This window comes from Aquarana catesbeiana, linkage group LG09, assembly GCF_042186555.1.
Source record: "Aquarana catesbeiana isolate 2022-GZ linkage group LG09, ASM4218655v1, whole genome shotgun sequence".
Lineage (NCBI taxonomy): Eukaryota > Metazoa > Chordata > Amphibia > Anura > Ranidae > Aquarana > Aquarana catesbeiana.
This window is the reverse complement of record NC_133332.1, coordinates 208,013,860-208,037,615: the sequence shown is the minus strand read 5'-3', so window position 1 is coordinate 208,037,615 and position 23,756 is coordinate 208,013,860. Positions and strand designations below refer to the sequence as shown.

The following is a 23,756-nucleotide window of genomic DNA, read 5'->3' as shown; positions in this document are numbered from 1 at the left end:
CCCCTACCCATTCACCTAGGGAAATAGTGTCAATAATAAAACACACTACACAGGTTTTTAAAATAATTTATTAAACAGCTCCGGGGGGGTCTTCCTCCGGCTTCGGGGGTTCCTCCGGTTCCTCTTCTCCCGGCGTCCGGTTGGTTCTTCTCCGTTCTCTTCTCCCGGTGTTCCAGTTCTTTGGCCGGCTCCTCTGCTGTCTTCAGGTAGCTCTCTTGCCAGCAGAGGTCCGGGCTTCTGGGCTTCTTCTCTTCTCCAGATGTTGACACGACGCTCTCTCCGGCTGGACTGCTCTCTGAGGGCTCCGTTGTGACTTATATAGGCGGAGACCCCCCCCCTAATGATGTCACAGTCCCTGGGCATGCTGGGACTGTGACGTTTTAGGGGGCGTGGTCAACATCGCCCGGTGACCACGCCCCCTAAAACGTCACAGTCCCAGCATGCCCAGGGACTGTGACATCATTAGGGGGCGGGGTCTCCGCCTATATAAGTCACAACGGAGCCCTCAGAGAGCAGTCCAGCCGGAGAGCGTCGTGTCAACATCTGGAGAAGAGAAGAGGGAAGAAGCCAAGAAGCCCAGAAGCCCGGACCTCTGCTGGCAAGAGAGCTATCTGAAGACAGCAGAGGAGCCGGCCGAAGAACTGGAACACCGGGAGAAGAGAGCGGAGAAGAACCAACCGGACGCCGGGAGAAGAGGAACCGGAGGAACCCCCGAAGCCGGAGGAAGACCCCCCCGGAGCTGTTTAATAAATTATTTTAAAAACCTGTGTAGTGTGTTTTATTATTGACACTTTTTCCCTAGGTGAATGGGTAGGGGTACCATGTACCCCATACTCATTCACATAGGGTGGGGGGGCGGGATCTGGGGGCCCTCTTATCAAAGGGGGCTCCCGGATTCCGATAAGCCCCCTGCCCGCAGACCCCGACAACCAACGGCCAGGGTTGTCGGGAAGAGGCCCTTGTCCTCATCAACATGGGGACAAGGTGCTTTGGGGTTGGGGGCCCCGCAGGGCGCCCCCCTCCCCCAAAGCACCCCCCCCATGTTGAGGGCATGCGGCCTGGTACGGTTTAGGAGGGGGGGGCGCTCGCTCGTCCCCACCCCCTTTCCTGACCGGCCGGGCTGCATGCTCGGATCGGGGTCTGGTATAGATCTTTGGGGGAACCCTACGCCGTTTTTTTCGGCGTAGGGGGTTCCCCTTCATAATCCATACCAGACCTAAGGGCCTGGTATGCCCCGCGCTCACCGCAATAGGAAAATCAGTTTTTCCTATTGCAGCGAGCGTGAGATGCAATACCCTGCCCTTGCGTCGTATCTGGTCCGTCGGACCAGCATACACACGAGCGGCTTTCCGTCGGACCAGCACACAGACGAGCGGACTTTCCGCCCGAAACTGAGTCCGGCGGATAAATTTAAAACAGGTTTCAAATCTTGGTCCGGCGGACTTTGGGGAAAAAGTCCGCCGGAAAAGTCCGCTGGCGCCTACACACGGGCGGATTGTCCGGCACACTCTGGTCCGCCGGAAAGTCCGACAGTGTGTACGCGGCATTAGCCTATTTTTGAAATTTGGTGTTTACAAGTTAAAATCCGTTTTTTTTGCTAGAAAATTACTTAGAACCCCCAAACATTATATATATTTTTTTAGAAGAGAATCTAGAGAATAAAATGGCGATTGTTGCAATATTTTTTATCACACGGTATTTGTGCAGCGGTGTTTTAAACGCAAATTTTTGGAAAAGTGACACTTTCATGAATTTTAAAAAATCCAAACAGTAAAGTTACCCCAATTTTTTTGTATAATGTGAAAGATGATGTTACGCCGAGTAAATAGATACCAAACATGTCACCCTTTATAATTGCACGCACTCGTGGAATGGCGACGAACTACGGTACCTATGAATTTCCATAGGCGACGCTTTAAATTTTTTTTACGGTTACCAGGTTTGAGCTACAGAGGAGGTCTAGGGCTAGAATTATTGCTCTCGCTCTGACGATCGTGGCGATACCTCACATGTGTGGTTTGAACACCATTTACATATGCGGGCGCGACTTCCGTATGCGTTTTCTTCGCTGCGCGAGCTCGCGGGGACAGGGGCACTTTAAAAAAATTTTTTTTTTTTTTTTTATTTATTTTATTTATTTTTGTACTTTTATAAATTGTGTTTAAAATTTTTTTTTTAAACATCCCTTGTGACAGTAATAGGTGGTGACAGGTACTCTTTATGGAGGGATGGGGGGTCTAAAAGACCCCCCATCCCTCCTTTACACTTCAAAGTATTCAGATCGCCGAAAACGGCGATTCTGAATACTGTGTACTTTTTTAAATTCGGCGCCATTGGCAGCCGAGTAAACGGGAAGTGACGTCATGACGTCGCTTCCGCGTTTACAACAAGGAGGCTGGAACGAAGCCGCTCACAGCTTCGTTCCAGCCCGCCCCCAGCCGCCGAAGATTCCCGATTGGATCGGGAGGCCCGGTAACAGCGGCGGGAGGGGGGGATGTCCTCTCCCGCTCCTCCGGTATAACAGCCGAGCGGCTTTTAGCCGCATCGATTGTTATACTCGGGTAGCCGATCGCCCGCTGAAAACAACGGTACCGGGATGATGCCTGCAGCTGCGGGCATCATCCCGGTATAACCCCGGAAAGCCGAGTACGCATATGTGCGTACGGTCGGCGGGAAGGGGTTAATTAGATTGATTTTCCTGAACCAGGAAAGTGGAATCGATGATCATTTTGACAATAAACTCGTGGTTTGTTTCAATAAGGCTGGATAATTGGCGGAAAATAGATCTTTGTGATCTGCAGTGAGCTGGCTACTTAAGTAAGGCAGACTGTGTGTAGCCCATTTTAAAATGCCTCCTTAACAGTACAAATTTCCTTGTCAGATAATGAAATGTTCAATGCTGTTGATTTCTACATATTAACTTTAAGACCTGAAATAGCTGAAAACCTGTTTAGGATGTTCATAAGATTGGGGATAGAGATTTATGGGGAGGATAAGAATAGAAAAATATCATCCGAAAATAAGCACAATTTATGATGATACCCACCTAATTATATACCTTATTTTATTTTTTAACCTTGATTGTAAATAAAAATATCTGGAAGCTGCTTGCTACAAGCAACAAAAAAAGTACTTGTTAGCATGTTTCCTACCCCAAGCCCATAAGGAGGCAAAAGACACATGACTATCACAACCCGGAAAGTACCTGAGACATCCTCTTACAAAATGTTCTGCCGGCATTTCTACAAATTTCCTCAGGGGACAGCATAATATAAGGTTCCAGTTTCCAACCTGGATCAATGGGTGACCTGCAACTGCAAAGAACAAAGCGGAAGGTCATAAGTGAGCTGAAAAGTACATCAGGGCCTTGAGACCCAGAGAGACTGAATAGAAGGTAATGGTAGATACACATTTTTACAAAAGATTGATTTCAAAATCTTGCAAACAAAGCAGTATCCAAATAAGAGAGTCAGTATCTTGCTATAAAAACAATCAAGTGATCAAACATATTTTCCTTAGTAAAGGCCTTACAATAATGTTCCAGGGCCACAATTTTCCCAACATGCAAGCATATTGATTGGAGGGTCATTTTGAGTCCAGTGATTAATAAATCTGAAAACTGACAAATATGAACTGCTTTCTTCCCAGAGGTCGTATATATACAGTCTCAGCTGCAAGTGGTTATACCAGCAATTGGCTTTCTAGTAAAAGTGATCAAGTGGCTTTACAGCTACCCGATCACTTTTTACAATGCTCAGGAGAGACAGAACATATGTAAACATTTGGGTCAGATGTGCACAGAGGAGAAAAGGGAACATCCACTCCCTGATCTCCTCTGTGACTAATGAACAAGAAGCAACAAGTATTTTCTCACTTACCGACTTACCGTTTTAGTGCTGTGTTTCCCTGGCTGATACAACCAGGGAAGCAGGAAGCATCTGGTCAAACCAATCTGTGTTTGAGCAGATGTTAAGGCAGGGGAGATATCAAGGGTCTAATACAGCAGTCCCCAACCTTTTTGGTGCAAGGGACCAGTTTCGTAGCAATTTTTCCAGGGACCGGGGAGGTGGACTGAATATTCACAGAGTCTGTCCTTAGCCCCCTTCACACCACAACCCCCCTTTACAGTGTCCACAGTCCCTCTTTACATCACAGTTCCCCCTTTAAGGCAGTCTCAGTGTCCTCCATTTCCTTTCACATCACAGCCCCCCTTTACAGTTCAGTCTCCTTTACATTAATGTTACTGGGGTTGCACTGTAAAAGGGCATGGTGATGTAACAGTGCTGCACTGTAAAGAGGCATGGTGATGTAACAGGACTGCACTGTGATGTAAAGAAGGGCTGCACTGTAAAGGGAGTACTGTGATATAAAGGGGACTGCACTGTAATGATTACAGGATCCCTTTATAGTGCAGTCCCCTTTATATCACAGTGCCCCTTGCAGTCATGCCTCCCTCCCCCTTTCCTCTCTCACTGCCCCAATTCAGTCTCTGCCTCCCCTGCACAGTCGTGCCTGTGGAAGGGTAGAAGCAGTTTTCATCCATGTGTCTTCTCCCAGGTCTCCCCTCACCACCAATGTCAACCTGTCAGCAGGGCAAGCAGCAGGAGGAGTTGCAGATCTGGACGGAGGGTGGGAGCTGCCAGAACTTATCATGTTAACCACTTGTTAATAGGAAAGACTCCTGCTCTCCAGAGCAGATTTCCAGCTCCTCCTGCTCTGCCGATAGGATGACATTAGCGGCGGAGACAACACACGGGCTCAGTGACACAGCCACACTACATGTCACTTGCCCAAAGCTATTACAAGGGGCTTGTTCACAGTAGGTCCCACATGCATATGTACACGGTGATTGCACCCCACATGTGAGATATTGCTGCAAACGCAAAAAATGAGCTCATATTTAACCATTTGCCCACTAGGCACTTATACCCCCCCCTTCCTAACCAGGCCAATTTTCAGCTTTCAGTGCTCTCACATTTTGAATGGCAATTACTCAGTCATGCAACAGTGTACCCATAAAAAATTAGTGTCCATTTTTTCCACACAAATAGAGCTTTTTTTGGTGGTATTTAATCAGCACTGGGATTTTTTAATTTTTGCGCTATAAATAAAAAAGACAGAAGATTTTGTTTAAAAAATGCATTTTTCTTTGTTTCTGTTATAAATTTAGCAAAATTTTAATTTTTAGTCATACATTTTGGCCAAAAGTTATACTGCTACTACATATCTTTGGTAAAAATAACCCAAATCAGTGTATATTTTTTGGTCTTTGTGAAGGTTATAGAGTCTACAAGCTATAGTGCCAATCGTTAAAAATTGATTACACCTGATGTACTAACAAAAGTGTCTCATTACTTGAGACACTAACAAGCCAGGACAGTACAAACAAATACCCCCAAATGACCCCTTTTTGGAAAGTAGACATTCCAAGGTATTTAGTAAGAGGCATGGAGAGTTTTTTGAAGTTGTAATTTTTTCCCACAATTCTTTGAAAATTAAGATTTATTTTTTTTCACAAAAAAGTCATATTAACAGTTTATTTCTCTCACATGGCATATGCATACTTGCAACTACACCCCAAAACACATTCTGCTACTCCTGAGTATTGCAAAACCACATGTGTGTGACTTTTTCACAGCCTAGTCACATACAGAGCCCCAACATTCAGGGAGCACCATCAGGTGTTCTAGGGACATAAATGATACATCTAATTTCTTGACTATAACACTTTTGAAGGCCCTGCAGCACCAGGACATTAGAAACGCTCACAAAATGACCCCATTTTGGAAAGCAAACACCCCAACACATAATCTAGGAGGCATAATGAGTCTTTTAAACATGTAATTTTTTTCCACAAGTTTTTGGAAAATGTGGAAAGAAAACGAAAATGCATTTTTTTTTTACACAACATTGTCAATTTAGAGGATATTTCTAACACATAGCATGTGCATAGCAAAAATGACACCCTAAAATACATTCTGCTACTCCTGAGTACGGCGATACCACATGTGTGAGACTTTTACATAGCCTGGCCACATACAGAGGCCCAACATGCAGGGAGCATTGTCAGGTGTTCTTGGAACATAAATTACACATTTCATTTCTTGACTACCTATTACACTTTTGTGAGGCGCTAAAGGCACTGATGTGGCACGGATGAGCACTGTGATGGCACTGATGAGCACTGTAATGGCACTGATGTGGTATGGATGAGCACTGTGATGGCACTGATGTGGCATGGATGAGCACTGTGATGGCACTGATGTGGCACGGATGAGCACTGTGATGGCACTGATGAGTAATATGATGGAAATGATGTGGCACGGATAAGAACTGTGATGGCACTGATGTGGCACGGATCAGCACTGTGGGCACTCCAAATAAAGCCCACACACTGCTGCACTCTCTTCCTCCTCTCCTCACATGCTGTATCGATCGATGTGTGGAGAGGAGAGACCTGAACTGAATATGACGCCGGTTTGTTGCCAACGTGATCACTCAGTCATTGGATGGAGCGGTCACGACACTCCCGACGCAAGAGAAGTACGAGCACAGGAGGACGTCAAAAGACGCCCTCCCAGAAAAAGCCAGCCACGCTCTAGCCGTCATTTGGCTATAGTATGGTCGGCAATTGGTTAACTCTAAACTGATAACCTGTGAGGGCCAGTTCACACCACAAAAAAGTCCTCCTTTAACACATTTTTGATGCATTTCCGGATGCATTCCAGATGCTTTTTTTTTTTTGTCACTGTACTCAGGTCCAGTGCTTTTTACTGCATACCAGTACAGTTCTGTGCAGGAAAAAAGCAGCATGTTGTACTTTTTTCTGGAACTGAAAAGCACTGGAATGTACTGCGCTGGTGTGAACTATGCCACTGAAACCCATATAACCTACTTTCCATGCTTTTTTGATGCAAAAAAAAAGCACTGCACTGCATTATTATTACATAGTTGTTTGGCTCCTTTTTATATCATAATGATAACAGAAATTACCCAAATGACCCTGATCAAAAGTTTACATACCCTGAAATGTTTGGCCCTGGTACAGACACGCAAGGTGACACACACAGGGTAAAATGGCAATTAAAGGTTAATTTCCCACATCTGTGACTTTTTAATTTGCAATTAGTGTATGTGTTTAAGCCCACGTTCACATTGGGCCGATTTGGCATGTCAAATCGCATGCCAAACTGGCGGCTATTGTCGTCAATGGCACTGTCCAATGCCACACCGATTCCCAAAAGTAGTTCCTGCACTACTTTTGGCGAATTTGGGGGGCGATTTGAAACCGAAAACCGACAACGAAACTGTTCAAATCACTGCAACTCAAGTTGCAGCGACCTTGAAAAAGATTCCTGCACTACTTTTTTTGCAATTTCATTGCGACGTCAATGAAGTCGCAAGCCGCAATGAAATTGGTGGTCCAAATCGTAATGATCTGTGGCTTTGAAATTGCGTTGAAGTAGTGAACCAGGGCTAAAAAATCTATGAGTTTGTTAGTGCTCACGTAGATGCACTGAGCAGACTAGATACTGAGCCACGGGGAGCAGGAAATAACTGTAAAAGATCTGTGTAACAAGGTAATGGATGAAAAGGATATAAAAAAGATATCCAAAGCCTTGAATATGCCAATAACTGTTCAATCAGTTATTAGGAAGCGGAAAATTCAGGGATCTCTTTATACCAAGCCAATGTCTGGTATACCAAGAAAGATTTCAGCCACAACTACCAGAAGAATTGTTCAGGAAACAAAAAAAAACCCACAGGTAACCTTAGGAGAAATACAGGCTGCTCTGGAAAAAGACGGTGTGATTGTTTCAAAGAGCGGTACTTGAACAAAAATGAGCTGCATGGTTGAGTTGCCAGAAAAAAGCATTTACTGTGCTAATGCCACAAAAAAGCCTGGGTACAATAAGCCGACAACACCTTGACACGCCTCACAGCTTCTGGCACACTGTAATCTGGAGTGACGAGACCAAAATAGAGCTTTATGGTCACAACCATAAGGGCCCTTTCACATTGGGGTGGTTTGCAGGCGCTATTGCGCTAATAATAGCGCCTGCAAACTGACCCGAAAGTGCCGCTGCTTTGATTCCAGTGTGAAAGCCCCGAGGGCTTTCACACTGGAGCGGAGCTCTAGCAGGACGGGAAAAAAAGTCCTCCTAGCAGCATCTTCGGAGCGGTGAAGGAGCGGAGTGTATACCGCTTCGTCACCGATCCTGCCCATTGAAATCAATGGGACAGCGCGGCTATACCGCTGGCAAAGTGCCTCTGCAGAGGTGCTTAGCTGTGGTTTTTAACTCTTTCTCGGCCGCTAGCTGGGGTAAAACCGCCCCGCTAGCGGCCGAATACCGACGGTAAAGCGCCACTTACAATAGCGGCGCTTTACCGCCGACGCCACCTTCGCCCCAGTGTGAAAGGGCCCTAAGCGCTATATTTGGAGAGAGGTCAATGGCGACAAGAAAAACATCCCCACTGTAAAGCATGGTGGTGGCTCACTGATGTTTTGGGGGTGTGAGGCATCTGGATACTTGTGAAAGTTGCTGGCAAGATGAATGCAGCATGTTATCAGAAAATACTAACAGACAATTTGCATTCTTCTGCACGAAAGCTGCGCATGAAACACTCTTGGACTTTCCAGCATGATAATGACCCTAAACACAAGGCAATGTTGACCCTCCGGTGGTTACAGCAGAAAAAGCTGAAGGTTCTGGAGTGGCCAAGGTCTCCTTAATATCATCGAGCCACTCTGGGGAGAATTCGGCACCTCATAGACAACTATTACAAAATACTGCATGCTGTCATTGATGCTAGAGGGGGCAATACACAGTTTTAAGAACTAAGGGTATGTAGACTTTTGAACATTGGCCATTTTATTTGTTTATTCGTTGCCCTGTTTTGTTTTATAACTGTGCCATTCTGTTATGACCTGCAGTTGAATATAAATTCCTAAGAAATAAATGTTTTGCTTGCTCACTCATGTTTTCTTTAAAAATTATACTATTACCTATTCTCCGGGGGTATGCAAACTTTTGAGCACAACTATATGTTAACACTCAGGTGTCAACTGTTCTGTAGTAAAGTCCTTGTGGCAATGGACAGGAGGAAGTGCCTGAGTACTTTAAAGGGGTTTGGGTGGAAATTGTCTAATGGTAAAATATATAGTGTGATGTAACAGCTAGTCATCCACCTGAATGGTGGAATTTTTATCATCTAGTTTGAAAGTTTAAACACTCAAAATACAGTACATTCCCAGCTTGTTTATAGTTTTCCGTAGACCAAAATTTTATTTGGTGCACACTTGAGAGTACTGCAAGTAATGGAGATAAAGATTCTCATACTTGCTGTAAAGCTACAGCATTTGACCGGTAACAAGACAAACCTGTATTACATTTTCATGTTGCTGGTCACTATATGGGTCTAGGCTTTGGTCATAGTGGTGGGCAAATCCCCAGAGGGATCTCCAGGGTCTGGGCACCATAGGAATGGACCATATTCATGTATAGTACCTTGAGGCTAACTACAATATGTCCACTCAGAAATAGGGTGAATGACCAAGCAGGATCTACTGCTCAAAGCAACATTACAGGCCATCTCCACAGCATGGGGGTCCAGGTATAGTTCCCAAGGTATTAGTACGGAGGTTACACCGATCCAAATGTACTGCTTCTATTTTAATAGGAGAAGGTGGTGAAGAGTTGATTGAAGAATCCCAAAGAAAATAACGAACAAGCTAATTAGGCTAGAAAATGTCTCCATAAAGGAAGCAGAGGACCATCACCTATAGACACTAGCAAAAAACTCATTACATGGGTGGGTTTATAGGTGTATACTTATGGGGCATGCCCAGCAAAGCTTCTGCCAGTGTCCATTCACTGGAAAGTAGCAGCCTATAACCAAGGGTCTACAAGTATCCAGTTTGTATCTTTTACTGTACATTTAGGATACAAAGGTTAAAAAAAAAACAAAACCCAAACAAAAACAAACACTCAGATGAATGCAGTAAATATAGAAAGAGAGCACACCTATGGCCACATTCGTTTTGAAAATTTGTACTTAAAAAATGGGGGAAAAGGGCAAAGACTGCCCCAAGGCTGGACTTTAAAGGCGCTTTGGACAATAGATGGAATATAAAAATATATTTTATTGATAACAATTCATTAGGCAAAAATAGAGCAAAAAAGATAGAGTTAAAAATACATATCACATAATGGACGAAAGTACATGGCACAAATGAATATATGCACCACGTAAACAACAGTGAGCCCCTATGCAGCAACGCGTTTCACTTTGTCAGGAAACATTCAGGGGTTGTTGGAAAGAACGGGTCTCACTATCTAAAATAGAACACATGGGTAAGACTTTGTGTAATAATCACATATGAAAAGTATATAAAAACATGAAACATCAACATATCTGGGTAACATGCATCGCACACATATAGCTACCTTATCAGCAGAGTTCACTGAAGAATCCACTAAGCATCAAGCGACACCCTATATAATGTTCAAATATATGTGATCACTGGTAAGCTGGAATGATTTGTATAACAGTGCATATTACCATCACATATTTCATATAATGATATTTTAGTAAAAAGTGAAAACCATATGAACATACTCACTAGCCAACAGTATCACTCCAAGCATATATTAGTGCAACAATATTCCTCCAAAATAGGCAAGGGAAAAAAAAAAAACACACCAAAAACAAAAGAGAGGAGGGAGTGGTATGGACACAACCATAACAGGCTACCATTCAGCCATAATGCTAATGGTGTTCATATAATATATATCTATTCGTTGGCTCGGCAGACCCACATTTTTATAAGCAATGAACAACCTGACCTGCAATTCGTAAGTATCATAGAATTTACGGAGAGTGACTAACTCCTTAAAGCCATGTGACAAAAAAAAAAAAAAAAGAAAAAAAGGAGAAGAGGGAAAAGATAACAGCAGACTGTTTAGCTGTATAGCTGATATAGCTTACCATAGCTAATGTTGTGTCCAGTCTGCCCCCCTCACACATAAAGCACGTCCACCACACTGAGAGTATCACACGGGGAGCTATTTATAGCCCCTCGTGTGAATTATGGCTATGAGCAGATCCCTCTGCACGTGGCTCGGATCACACGCCCTGTCAGCGGCACCACCGAGTGACGTCACATGTCCATACAGCGGCTGACACGCCCCCTCCAGGCTCCAGGCTGCCAGTATGGATGGGATGGCTGTATCAAGAAAAAGGGGGGAGGGAGGAAAAAGTTCACCATCCTACACCACCCTATCAGAACACAATAGAGAAAAGGGTGGAGGGGGGGGCGGACACAATCAGCCAACGTAGACAAATGCAAGAATAGAAAACAGCCCAGCTGCATCGAAGAGCACACAAGTCATAGATAAACAAAGCTAAAAGACAACAAAAAAGAAATCAGAGGCTATTGATGCAATTAGCTAATAGAACAAAATTGGCTAGCATGGTATCCAGAAATTAATATAATCAGTGAAAATCATGAATCTAGGCAGTACAGCATGCCCCACATGTCAACCAGATATGTTTGCTCATCGCCATCATTAATTTGTTGTAACTTGATACAGATCATCGTCCTAAAGTATGTATAATGACATATCAAATAATTGATACGCTAGATATTTGTTTATATTGTCAACACTTTAATTTTATACATAGCAATAATGTTGGTATAATCCAATGCAATTGCACAAACTCAAACATATCAAACAAAAAACAGGAAGGGCTATGAGCAGAAGTAAAGCATGGGACTGGTCCCTATAGTTCATATACAAGGGAAAGCCAGTGTATATAGATTGAAATATATATATATATATATATATATATATATATATATATATATATACATATATATACATACACTATCCCCAACTGGAACCTACAAAAATGGTTTGAAACTCAGAACATCGTTCAAACCTGGGAATGATGTAGCGTGTAACTCATATACCCATTTGGTTTCTTTTTGTAGAACCTTTTGGTCAAAATTGCCCCTCCCCATGGGTCCTCATAGACCCTCTTGAGGGCGGCAAACTTGAACACATGGGGATTGTATTTATGCCAGGTGGTGGCCTATAGCAGTATTGAGAAGGCCATATGTAGAATAGTACATGTGGTCCTTCATTCTTTTCCAGAGAGGTCTGATGGTCTTGCCAATGTAGAATGCTCCACATTGGCATAGAATAATATATATAATACCCTTGGTTTGACAAGAGATATGAAGGCGAATTCTATGAGTTCGTCCATTGGGGAGTATGATTGAGGAGTCTTCCATAAGCAGGTGACAATAGTTACATGATCCACATTGAAATAGGCCTGGTCTATGTTGCTGTTTGTTAGAAGATCTAGTGTATTGACTGCACCAAACGGTCCCTGATTGATCCTGCACATCTGAAAGTAATTTCCGGGTAAGTACCCAAATATTTTTGGAGTGTTGGGTCCCCCAGAAGTAAATGCCAATGTTTTTGCACGATTTGCCGTATATGTCTATGTTGATCTGAATAGGTTGTTATGAACGTCACCGTTGTGGAATTCTTAGGTTTGGGTCTCAAAAAAAAGAGTGTATCCCTGGATTTGCTCTGGGCTTTTTTGTAGGCTTTTTTAAGTCAGGATTTACTATACCCCCTGGCTAGTAATCTGACTCGGTTAAATTGATGATAGGCAACTCCTATCCTCATATTAATTAGTGGTTCCAAATTAATAATAACTACTGCAGTAGGGAACAGACACAAAAGATACGCTCAGCATCTTTCCAAATAACTGTTCTGCTTTATTATGACGCAATTGAAGGTTTTTATGCACATGATTACGTAGGTATCACATTAATATTACAATTGTACGTTTACTGAAAACATTTAGTGCTGTGTGCACAGTGAGGGCAGTGTGCAATACATACAAAATAGAATACAATTATATACAGAACTTACAAATTTCCATTACACGACCAAAGAGGAGATTAGCCTTATACTTAAAAGACTCTTCACTTGAACAGTTCCTCTTCAGGCACAAATACTGACTGAAAGGGATACTCTGCACTAACGAGTGCCGATGTGTACTCGAGGCGTGCAGAATTGTGTTCCTGCCGTGGGCTTACAATATAAAGACGTATTAATTGTGACATTTGAGTCAATGCTCAAGGTGACATCAAGGAAAGCAATACTGCTCTTATTGAACTCCATGATGAACTTCAGATTATAATTATTGATGTCTAGCATCAACATAAATTGTTGCAGGGCTTCAGTTGATCCTGCCCACGACATAAATACATTGTCGATATATCTAAACCAACAGTACATCAGAAAGGTCAATTTATGCATCATTAAAAAAAAGATCCCACCCCCCCAGGTACAAGTTGACATATGATGGTGCACAGCATGTGCCCATGGCCACACCCTCTACCTGGAGGAAGTGGGAACCATCAAACAAAAATATGTTTTTTGTAAGAATATGAGAGAGGAGTTGTAAAATAAATTTGTTAAGTCTGTCGGATGTAGGGCCCCTTTCATTGATGAACCTGGATATTATCTCTTTGCCACATTGGTGAGGAATAGATGAGTATAAAGCCTCAATGTTAATTGCAACCAAGAGGCATCCTTGTGGTACATGTAGACCATCAAGATTTTTGAGGAGGTCCAAGGTGTCTTTTATATATACGAGGGTATTCGAGCAAAAAGAAGAAAGTTCCCCTAATGGTGGACTTTAAAGGCACATATATATATAAATATAGGAGAAAAAGTATAGTATATAAAAAAGTCATTTATTCATTTCAGAAACATCTTAAAAACATCAATAACAATATAGATATAGTGAATCAATGAAAAGGAATGCGATTTATGCATTTATACATATGTTGGATATTGGTACCAATATATTTGCACCCGACACGTTTCGGAGTGTTTAGCCTCCTTCTTCAGGGGTGGATGTAAGTTATAGCAAGGGTTTATTGGTAATATGTAGACTAACTTCGCATTCCAAAAAAGCAGTTTAAAAGCAAAGGCGCTGACACTGTCTGCCCATCCAGCATGTTTTCCGATTGTGAATGATACGGGTTGATTATCATACCCAAAAACTTAGTATTTCATGCGTAGCAAGTAAAGATGACTAGGTATAAGTGTGAGTAGATAGTTTGATTCCTCATAAATCAGAGGAAAAAGAGCCCACATATGTGGGGCATAAAGAAGTTTTGGATCTGAGATTCCACTGAGGCCAGATGCGGGTCCTGGTCCAGCTATTGTAAGGGATACAAAAGAGAGTGATGAAGGTGACTGGTGTAAGTTATGTATCTTGAGTAGTTTTCGTGTAGGTTTGTTTGGCATCAGCTCAGACCGACAGCGTCCTGCACACAAGAGCGGACAAATATATACGAGGGTAAAACTACGTGTGGGCCAGTGTTATATACGAGGGTAAAACTACGTGTGGGCCAGTGTTAATTTCGTCGCCTAAAACATTTTAGTCGACTAAAATATGACTAAAACGAAAACAACTGAGATGACTAAAATACGACTAAAACTAAAATGTAATTTTAGTCAAAAGACTAAAATGGGACTAAAACTAAAATGCTATTTTAGTCAAAAGACTAATGGCGCGTACACACGGGTGGACTTTTCGACCAGACTGGTCCAACAAACTTTTGAACGAACGGACTTGCCTACACACGATCACACCAAAGTCGGACGGATTCGTACGACCGGACTAAAATAAGGAAGTTGATAGCCGGTAGTCAATAGCTGCCCTAGCGTGGGTTTTCGTCCGTCGGACTAGCAAACAGACAAGCGGATTTTTCGACCGGACTCGAGTCCGTCGGTCAAATTTGAAACATGTTCCAAATCTAAAGTCCATCAGATTTTTGACCGAAATAGTTCGCTGCAGGTCCGATGGAGCCCACACGGTCGGATTGTCCGCCGGATTCAGTCTGTCGGACCAGTCCAGTCGAAAAGTCCGCCCGTGTTTACACAGTTTAAGACTAAAACTAAATTGAAATTTGACTTCAAAATTAACACTGGAGATTTTAGTCGACTAAAACGTAGGACATTTTAGTTGACTAAAATGTAGTGGAGATTTAGTCGACTAAATACGACTAAAACTAAAACAATTGACTAAAAAAATGGGACTAAAACTAAAATGCCATTTTAGTCCTAAGACTAAGACTAAAACTAAATCGAAATTTGCTGCCAAAATTAACACTGGTGTGGGCGTAAATATTCATCTACAAATCTACTTGCTCTTTCGGTTTTATATCCTATTCCAAAAATTATTGGTCGTCCTGGAGGACTAATAAGGTTTTTATGTGTTTTCGGAAGAGCATAGAGTGTTGGAACTTTGGGAGTGGAACTTGTATGCCTTCGAAGATCTCTTTAGTGATTATGTCATCAGCATGGGCAGAATGTATGATGTCGTATTCTTGATTGAATCTAGTTATAATCTCCTCAGATATAGGTTTGTACCATGATCTGTTTTTTAGAATGTCCCAGCAGATATTTCTATATTGTATTTTGCTCATAATAACCACATTCCCGCCCTTGTATGAGGGCTTAATCACTATTACGGGGTTGTTACTAAGTTTGTTCAGTGCAGTCCTCTGAGGAGGACTTAGGTTAGCATTAGTAGACCTCAAAAATGTAGTTTTTTCTATCTCTCTCAGTGTGGTGGACGTGCTTTATGTGTGAGGGGGGCAGACTGGACACAACATTAGCTATGGTAATCTCTATCAGCTATACCTAACAGACATAGATATTGCTAGACTCCTTAGCTTCATACAAACATTCTGTTGTTTTCTTTTCCCTCTTCTCCTTTTTTCAGATGGCTTTAAGGAGTTAGTCACTCTCCGTAAATTCTATGATACTTACCAATTGCAGGTCAGGTTGTTCATTGCTTATAAAAAATGTGGTTCTGCCAACGAACAGCTATATATACAGTATCTCACAAAAGTGAGTACACCCCTCACATTTTTGTAAATATTTTATTATATCTTTTTATGTGACAACACTGAAGAAATGACACTTTGCTACAATGTAAAGTCGTGAGTGTGCAGCTTGTATAACAGTGTGAATTTGCTGTCCCCTCAAATAACTCAACACACAGCCATTAACCACTTGCCGACCGCCGCACGCCGATGTACGTCCAAACTTTGCCAGCAGCTAGCTGCCATAAATCCGGTATCCCTGTTTTCGTGCGGCTGTCGGCTTTCTGATAAAAGTGGTCCCTGCGGCGGACTCGCCGCGAGATCATTTTTATCGGTGGCGGGAGAGGGCCCTCCCGCCACGATCCGGTGCCCTCCGCCGATTACCGGAGCCGTCAGTAGCGGCGGAGGCGAGCGCGTCTGTCCTATAGCTGTGCCTGGAGACGAGTGAGGCTAAGGTGGCGCCCACTTGTCTCCATGACACTGCTGGGCAGAAGCGATGTCAAAACGTCACTTCCGCCCACGCCTCTTAAAGGCATATTTTTTTCAATGTCATTTTTTTAAATGACTTTTTTTTTTATTTTATTGCATTTTAGTGTAACTATGAGATCTGAGGTCTTTTTGACCCCAGATCTCATATTTAAGAGGTCCTGTCATGCTTTTTTCTATTACAAGGGATGTTTACATCCCTTGTAATAGGAATAAAAGTGACACAATTTTTTTTTAAAACAGTGTAAAAATAAATAAAAAATGTAAAATAAATAATAAAAATAAAATATATTTTTTTTAAAAAACTCCCGTCCTGACGAGCTCACGTGCATACGCGAGTAGCGCCCGCATATGAAAACGGTGGTCAAACCACACGTGAGGTATCACCGCGACCGGTAGAGCGAGAGCAATAATTCTAACCCTAGACCTCCTCTGTAACGCAAAACATACAAACTGTAGAATTTTTTAAACGTCGCCTATGGAGATTTTTGAGGGTAAAAGTTTGATGCCATTCCACGAGCGGGCGCAATTTTGAAGCGTGACATGTTGGGTATCAATTTACTTGGCGCAACATTATATTTCACAATATAAAAAAAATTGGGCTAACTTTACTGTTGTCTTATTTTTTTATTTGAAAAAGTGATTTTTTTCCAAAATTAGTGCGCTTATAAGACCGCTGTGCAAATACGGTGCAAAAAAAAGTATTGCAACAACAGCCATTTTATTCTCTAAGGTGTTTTAGAAAAAAAAACATATATAATGTTTGGGGGTTCCAAGTAATTTTCTAGCAAAAAAAAATGTTTTAAACACCTAAAACCCAAAACGAGGCTGGTCCTTAAGTGCCTAATGTCTAAACTGCTGGCAACAAAAGTGAGTACACCCCTAAGTGAAAATGTCCAAATTGGGCCTAAAGTGTGAATATTTTGTGTGGCCACCATTATTTTCCAGCACTGACTTAACCCTCTTGGGCATGGAGTTCCCCAGAGCTTCATAGGTTGCCACTGGAGTCGTCTTCCACTACTCCATGACAACATCACAGAGCTTGTGGATGTTAGAGACCTTGCGCTCCCCCACCTTCCGTTTGAGGATGTCCCACAGATTCTCAATAGGGTTTAGGTCTGGAGACATACTTGGCCAGTCCATCACCTTTGACCTCAGCTTCTATAGCAAGGCAGTGGTCATCTTGGAGGTATGTTTGGGGTCGTTATCATGTTGGAATACTGCCCTGCGGCCCAGTCTCTGAAGGGAGGGGATCATGCTCTGCTTCAGTATGTCACAGTACATGTTCCCTCAATGAACTGTAGCTCCACAGTGCTGACAGCACTCATGCAGCCCCAGACCATGACACTCCCACCACCATGCTTGACTGTAGGCAAGACACACTTGTCTTTGTACTCCTCACCTGGTATCTGCCGCACACACTTGACACCATCTGAACCAAATAAGGGCTCTGTCACACGGAGGATCCGTATGTCTGTTTTTCATCCTTCCGTTTTCGGATGAAAAACGGACATACATGTATCCCTATGGAGCATCAGATGTCAGTGGTGACATGTCTGCTGACATCAGACCCGCTCCGATCCGAAAAGTGTAACGGAGGAAAACCCTACTTTTCCATCCCTTTTCGGATCGGATTGGGTGACGACGGACTCCACGGTCCGTCATCATCCGATCCCCCATAGGGGAGAGCGGCGCTCTGACAGGTCCGTCGCTGCACACTGTCATCTTCCTGCTCAGCGAGGATCGGCGGAGTGATCCCCGCTGAGCAAGCGGGTGTTCACAGGGCGGATCATCACTGATCTGCCCCGTGTGAAAGAGCCCTAAGTTTATCTTGGTCTCATCAGACCACAGGACATGGTTCCAGTAATCCATATCCTTAGTCTGCTTGTCTTCAGCAAGCTGTTTGTGGGCTCTCTTGTGCATCATCTTTAGAAGAGGCTTCCTTTTGGGATGACAGCCATGCAAACAAATTTGATGCAGTGTGCAGCGTATGGTCTGAGCACTGACAGGCTGACCCCCCCACCCCTTCAACCTCTGCAGCAATGCTGTTCTGTTCTGAGTGGAACCTGTCCTGTTAAACCGCTGTATGGCCTTGGCCACCGTGCTGCAGCTCAGTTTCAGGGTATTGGCAGTCTTCTTATAGCCTGGGCCATCTTTATATAGAGCAACAATTCTTTTTTTCAGATCCTCAGAGAGTTCTTTGACATGAGGTGTCATGTTGAACTTCCAGTAACCAGAATGAGAGAGTGAGAGCGACAACACCAAATTTAACACTCCTGCTCCCCATTCACACTTGAGACCTTGTAAAACTAACGAGTCACATGACACCGGGGAGGGAAAATAGCTAGTTGGGCCCAATTTGGAAATTTTCACTTAGGGGTATACTCACTTTTGTTGCCAGCGGTTTAGACATTAATGGCTGTGTGTTGAGTTATTTTGAGGGGACAGCAAAATTACACTGTTATACAAGCTGCACACTCATTACTTTACATTGTAGCAAAGTGTAATTTCTTCAGTGTTTTCACATGGAAAGATATAAAATATTTACAAAAATGTGAGGGGTGTACTCACTTTTGTGAGATACTGTAATATATGAACACCATTAGCATTATGGCTGAATGGTAGCCTGTTATGGTTGTGTCCATACCACCCCCTTCTCTCTTGTTTTTGGTGTTTTTTTTCTCCCCTTACCTATTTTGGAGGAATATTATTGTACTAATATATGCTCGGAGTGGTACTGTTGGGTAGTATGTTCATATGGTTTTCACTTTTTACTAAAATATCATTATATGAAATATGTGATGGTAATATGCACTGTTATACAAATCATTCCAGCTTACCAGTGGTCACATATATTTGAACATTATATATGGTGTCACTTGATGCTTAGTGGATTCTTCAGTGAACTCTGCTGATAAGGTAGCTATATGTGTACGATGCATGTCACCCGGACATGTTGAAGTTTCATGTTTTTATATACTTCTTTATATGTGATTATTACACAAAGTCTTACCCATGTGTTTTATTTTAGCTAGTGAGACCCATTCTTTCCAACATCCCCTGAATGTGTCCCGACGAAGCAAAACAGCGAAACGCTTTGACGCACAGGTGCTCACTGTTGTTTACGCGGTGCATATATTCATTTGTTACATGTACTTTCGTCCATTATGTAATAGGTATTTTTAACTTTTTAAATCTTTTTTGCCTTATAAATGGTTATAAATAAAATATATTTTTATATTCCATCTGTTGTCCAAAGTGCCTTTAAAGTCTGACCTTGGGGCAGTTTTGCCCTTTTACCCCCTTTTTTAAGTTCAGATGAATGCAGCCGAAGCTCGCATTAGCCAAGGCCTGAACATCCACTTGGTAGAACTTGGAGAATGTGTGAACAGGGAGCCAGGTGGTGGTCTTACAATTAGGGGAAGCAGCTGCTTAATGCTGAAAAGCCCAAGTGACACCATTAACCCTGGTGGAATAGGCTCTGATACGTAAAAGAGGGCCTTTGTCTCTTAGGGCATAGGCCCTGGATATAAATTGCCTGATCCACCTGGTAAAGGTGGAACGGGAAGCAGCATACTCTCTACGCGGGCCCACAGGCAGGACAAAGAGGGACCCAAGCCTTGCAAATAAAGGCTGTGGCTGCCTGGTAGACCTTAACCACATCTAGGCAATGTCCTTATCATGGGTTGGGGCAGGACAAAAGGTAAGGAAGAACAATGTCCTCATTGAGGTGCAAGGCTGGGTTCACACTGATGTGAATTGGATGTGGGGTTTCCCTGTATCCAATTCACATAACAGGAATGTGTGACCGGCTCTCAATAGAGCCGGTTCACACACCTCCAGAGTGCCACAGTCCAAATTGCAGAAGAGTCCTGTATGGTCTTCTGGTCCATTATAGGCGCAAATTCAGCAAAAAACTCAGTCCTGATTCGCACCTGAAACCCCCTGCTGTAAGCCGTGGCCAAAGCTAGTGTGAACCCAGCCTAAAGAAGACACCACCTTGGCTAGGAAAAAAAGTTTTGGTCTTGTGGTTAACCACTTTGTCCTTGTGCAAAAACAAGAAAGTGTTCTTTACAGGAAGAAACTGAAGTCAGAACAGATGTAATGGCTATGAGCAAACCAACTTCCATCAAACTATCTCCAATTGGTTCAAAGGGAGGTCACTTAAGTACAGACAGCACCAGGTTGAGATCCCACGGTGACAAAGGAGGACAAATTTGTGAATTTATAGCAGCAATTCCTTTAAAAAGTCTCCTGCTAAGGGATTGCAAGGCAAGAGGCTTCAGAAATAAAATGGATATGGTAGAAACCTGTATCTTAAGGGTATTTAAGGCCAAACTGAAGAAAGGCCTAAATAGAATTTACAACCACTTGAGTACAAGTAGTTTTAGTTCAATATCACCCCCCCCCCCCCAACACAAAACTGGACTAAACTGCTTTTGCGTCTGCCTGGAGTCCAGCCAGAAGCAAAGGGCATGCAAACCTTACTAATGAATAGCTATTACCTGCTCCCTTTTGGTCCTGTAAAAAAGCCATTGAAAGCATGATGTTAAATTTTCTGCATTCATCAGGTAACATTGATCTCAGCTCTCTGTGAAAGATAAATACCTCTGTCCTAAATTACGGCCAAGGAGAGAAGGGAAAGGTCTTATGTAATCTGAACACTTCCTGTCATAGGGTGACAACATTGCTCATCCCTAGATACAGCTTTGTGAGTGTTGTTACCCTAAAAGGTGTGTTATTGGCAGGAAAAATCAAAGTTGGGGCTGGAGAAGAAAGTTAACGCAGTCACCACACCTAAACACAGGTAAGCTGCAACATATTACATTTTTGTTCTTGGGTTTAGACACACTTTAGGAAGAAAATTTAAGAGACAGACACAAATCTGAAAGGTTTATTAGGTGTACAGGCTGCACACAATTGTAATTTTATCTGTTCGTTAACAAACATCTGAAAAAAAAAAAAGTTCTGGGAACTGGCGATGCACAGCATAGTCAGTACATATGTACACAATAAGTTACAATCCTTCTGATGAAAGGGCTTCATTTTCCAATTTCCATTGCAAAACAGGAAAGAGTTACGGAGAAATTGGAACAGGCAAGGCATTTGACTTCTCGGATCTCTGTGTTTGGAGGGCAAAGTTTACGGGACACAAAAGATGGCAGACTTGGTCACTAGCCTTCAAGATAAAGTCCTTAGTCAACGCTAAGGTGTGCTGGGGCTTCCAGTTCATCAAAAGCTGAAGGAACTGAGGATTAACACAAAAGTTGGTGAACTGGCAGATTTTCAGCCACATGTGATCCCTCATGACATCAGGAAGTCAGTGAAGGGACAGCATGATTGCTGAAAGATTTTTTTTTTTTTCCCCTCTTTACCTAATAGATACTGGCAGCTCTCTACAGAAGCCCCGCTACCTGCCTACACTTTGGCTACAGCAAGTCAACTAACACTGATATCATTGCACCAATATCAATCATTACTAAAGTATGACATTGAAGCAGCAAATACAATCAGCAAACTGCTTAAATGGTTTAGAACAAACTAGTCGGTTTTTGGACCAATTTATAGTACTATCTTAAATTTACAAAAAATGGGGTCAATGTAATGTCTAGGAGGTACCATCATGCACAAACTGCAATGTTTATTTTAAGCCCAACTCCAGAGGAAATAAAAAATAAAAAACTTAAAGTGGGGCTGTACCTGCACTGCAAGGTTTAACAGTTTATGTCTAAGGGAGAGTACACTTACCTAATCCCTCCACACTCTCCAGCAGACAGCACTCAATCATGCTCTGGTGGTGGAGTGCCCTTTGGTGTCATTGCATACAATGATACCAAATACCCTTGCATTGGGCTTGAGGTCATCAGGATCCTACACCTCTGGAGAATGAGGGAGAAGACATTCGGGTAAGTACATCTACTTTGCCATGCCCCCTAGACCTAAAACGAGCAGTTAATCTTTGCAGTGCGGGCAAGCTTCCTGGAGCTGGGCTTTAAGAATAAGTTCAGACAAAAAACTAAATTTCAAGGGGTCTCAAGCTGTTTCAAATTGGTTGTAAACCCTTCCATAAACCCAGTGAAATGACTGGCCTCAGGTGATACATAGATGCAACAAATCCTTCTACATAGGTTGTACTTGTTTATCTGCAGTCTTCTCTTCATCTGTTGTTCAAAGTCCAGAATCTATAACGCTCTGAGAGTTGATTGGAGAAAAGGAACACAGCCAGCCAGACACAAACACAAAAGGAACAGAGCGGAGGCTGACAATCTGCTAGATATCCCTCCCGTCATATTTTTTTTTCCTTTTGGAATCAGGGACACTAGTCAGACGTGACTCAGCAGATAGAAGCGGAATGAAGCAGCAAACAGAACTGACACTTATTGCTCTGGCCTGAAACAAGTACACATTACAGAGGTATATGTTTTGTTCATACTTCACGGTGGAGGTTTACAACCACTTTAGATTCCCAGCTCCGCTTACCAGAAATACTCAACTGTAATCAAGGGGGTCTCAAAGCACCTCCACATTTGCAGCCAAACCTGCAAAAAAAAAAAACCCCACTCCATGTTCATGTGTTCTCATTCACAGCATACTCAAGAAGAATTAAAAACAAATATTTATTCTTTTCTTTGGATCATGAATAAATACAGGCAGCTTATATTGTTCAGAATAACTTGTAATGTGCTATTTAGGGGACACTTCAGGGAGAAACTGGAATGAATGCACACCAAAATTATATTAAGGGCTATATAAAAAAAATAAATAAAACACCAGGTGATGTTATATGTACTTGCTCTGTGCAGTGGTTTTGCACAGAGCAGCCCCCATCCTCCACTTCCCAGTTCCCCCGGTGGCACGCTTGGGCCCTCCCTCCTGCCCCCACAGCAAGCAGCTTGCAATGGGGCAGCCACGGCCACGATTCAGCCCCACCCCTTCATTGGCTGTTGACAGCAGCAGGCAATATTGGCCTGGCAGAGTCCCCGGGGGGGGGGGGGGTGTAAAGGCTCTGGTGCACAGCACCAGATTGAGATGTGGATCGGGTAAGTATTAGGGGGGCTTCTGCACAGAGGTGCATAGAATACATGAAGGTCAAGAGCCTTTTCCAAACCACTCTAACACTGCAATGCACAACCCAAACCCTGATATAAATTTTACCCTTTAGGGCAGACAGATAGTGCACATAGCTATTTGACAACTGATCATGATGATCTGTAAGCACAGTACAGACAAGCTTTATTATGGTAAACACACTTCCCCAAAGTCACCTTAACATTGCATGGAAGGGGAGAACGAAGTGGAATTTTTTTCAGTTTGGGAGTTCTCAGAAATGAGTAATTAAAAAAAA

At 42.8% G+C, this 23,756-nt stretch overlaps 1 protein-coding gene across 1 annotated transcript in view; it reads right to left on the bottom strand.

Annotated features, from left to right (window-relative positions):
* The window catches only part of PPP1R26 (protein phosphatase 1 regulatory subunit 26), a 64,552-nt gene that overhangs the window by 27,322 nt on the left and 13,474 nt on the right, over nucleotides 1-23,756 (bottom strand). Inside the window, exon 3 of the mRNA XM_073599603.1 lies at nucleotides 3,206-3,314. Within this exon, the coding sequence (XP_073455704.1) occupies nucleotides 3,206-3,314 (109 nt within the window). The remainder of the gene's footprint in view (nucleotides 1-3,205; nucleotides 3,315-23,756) is intronic.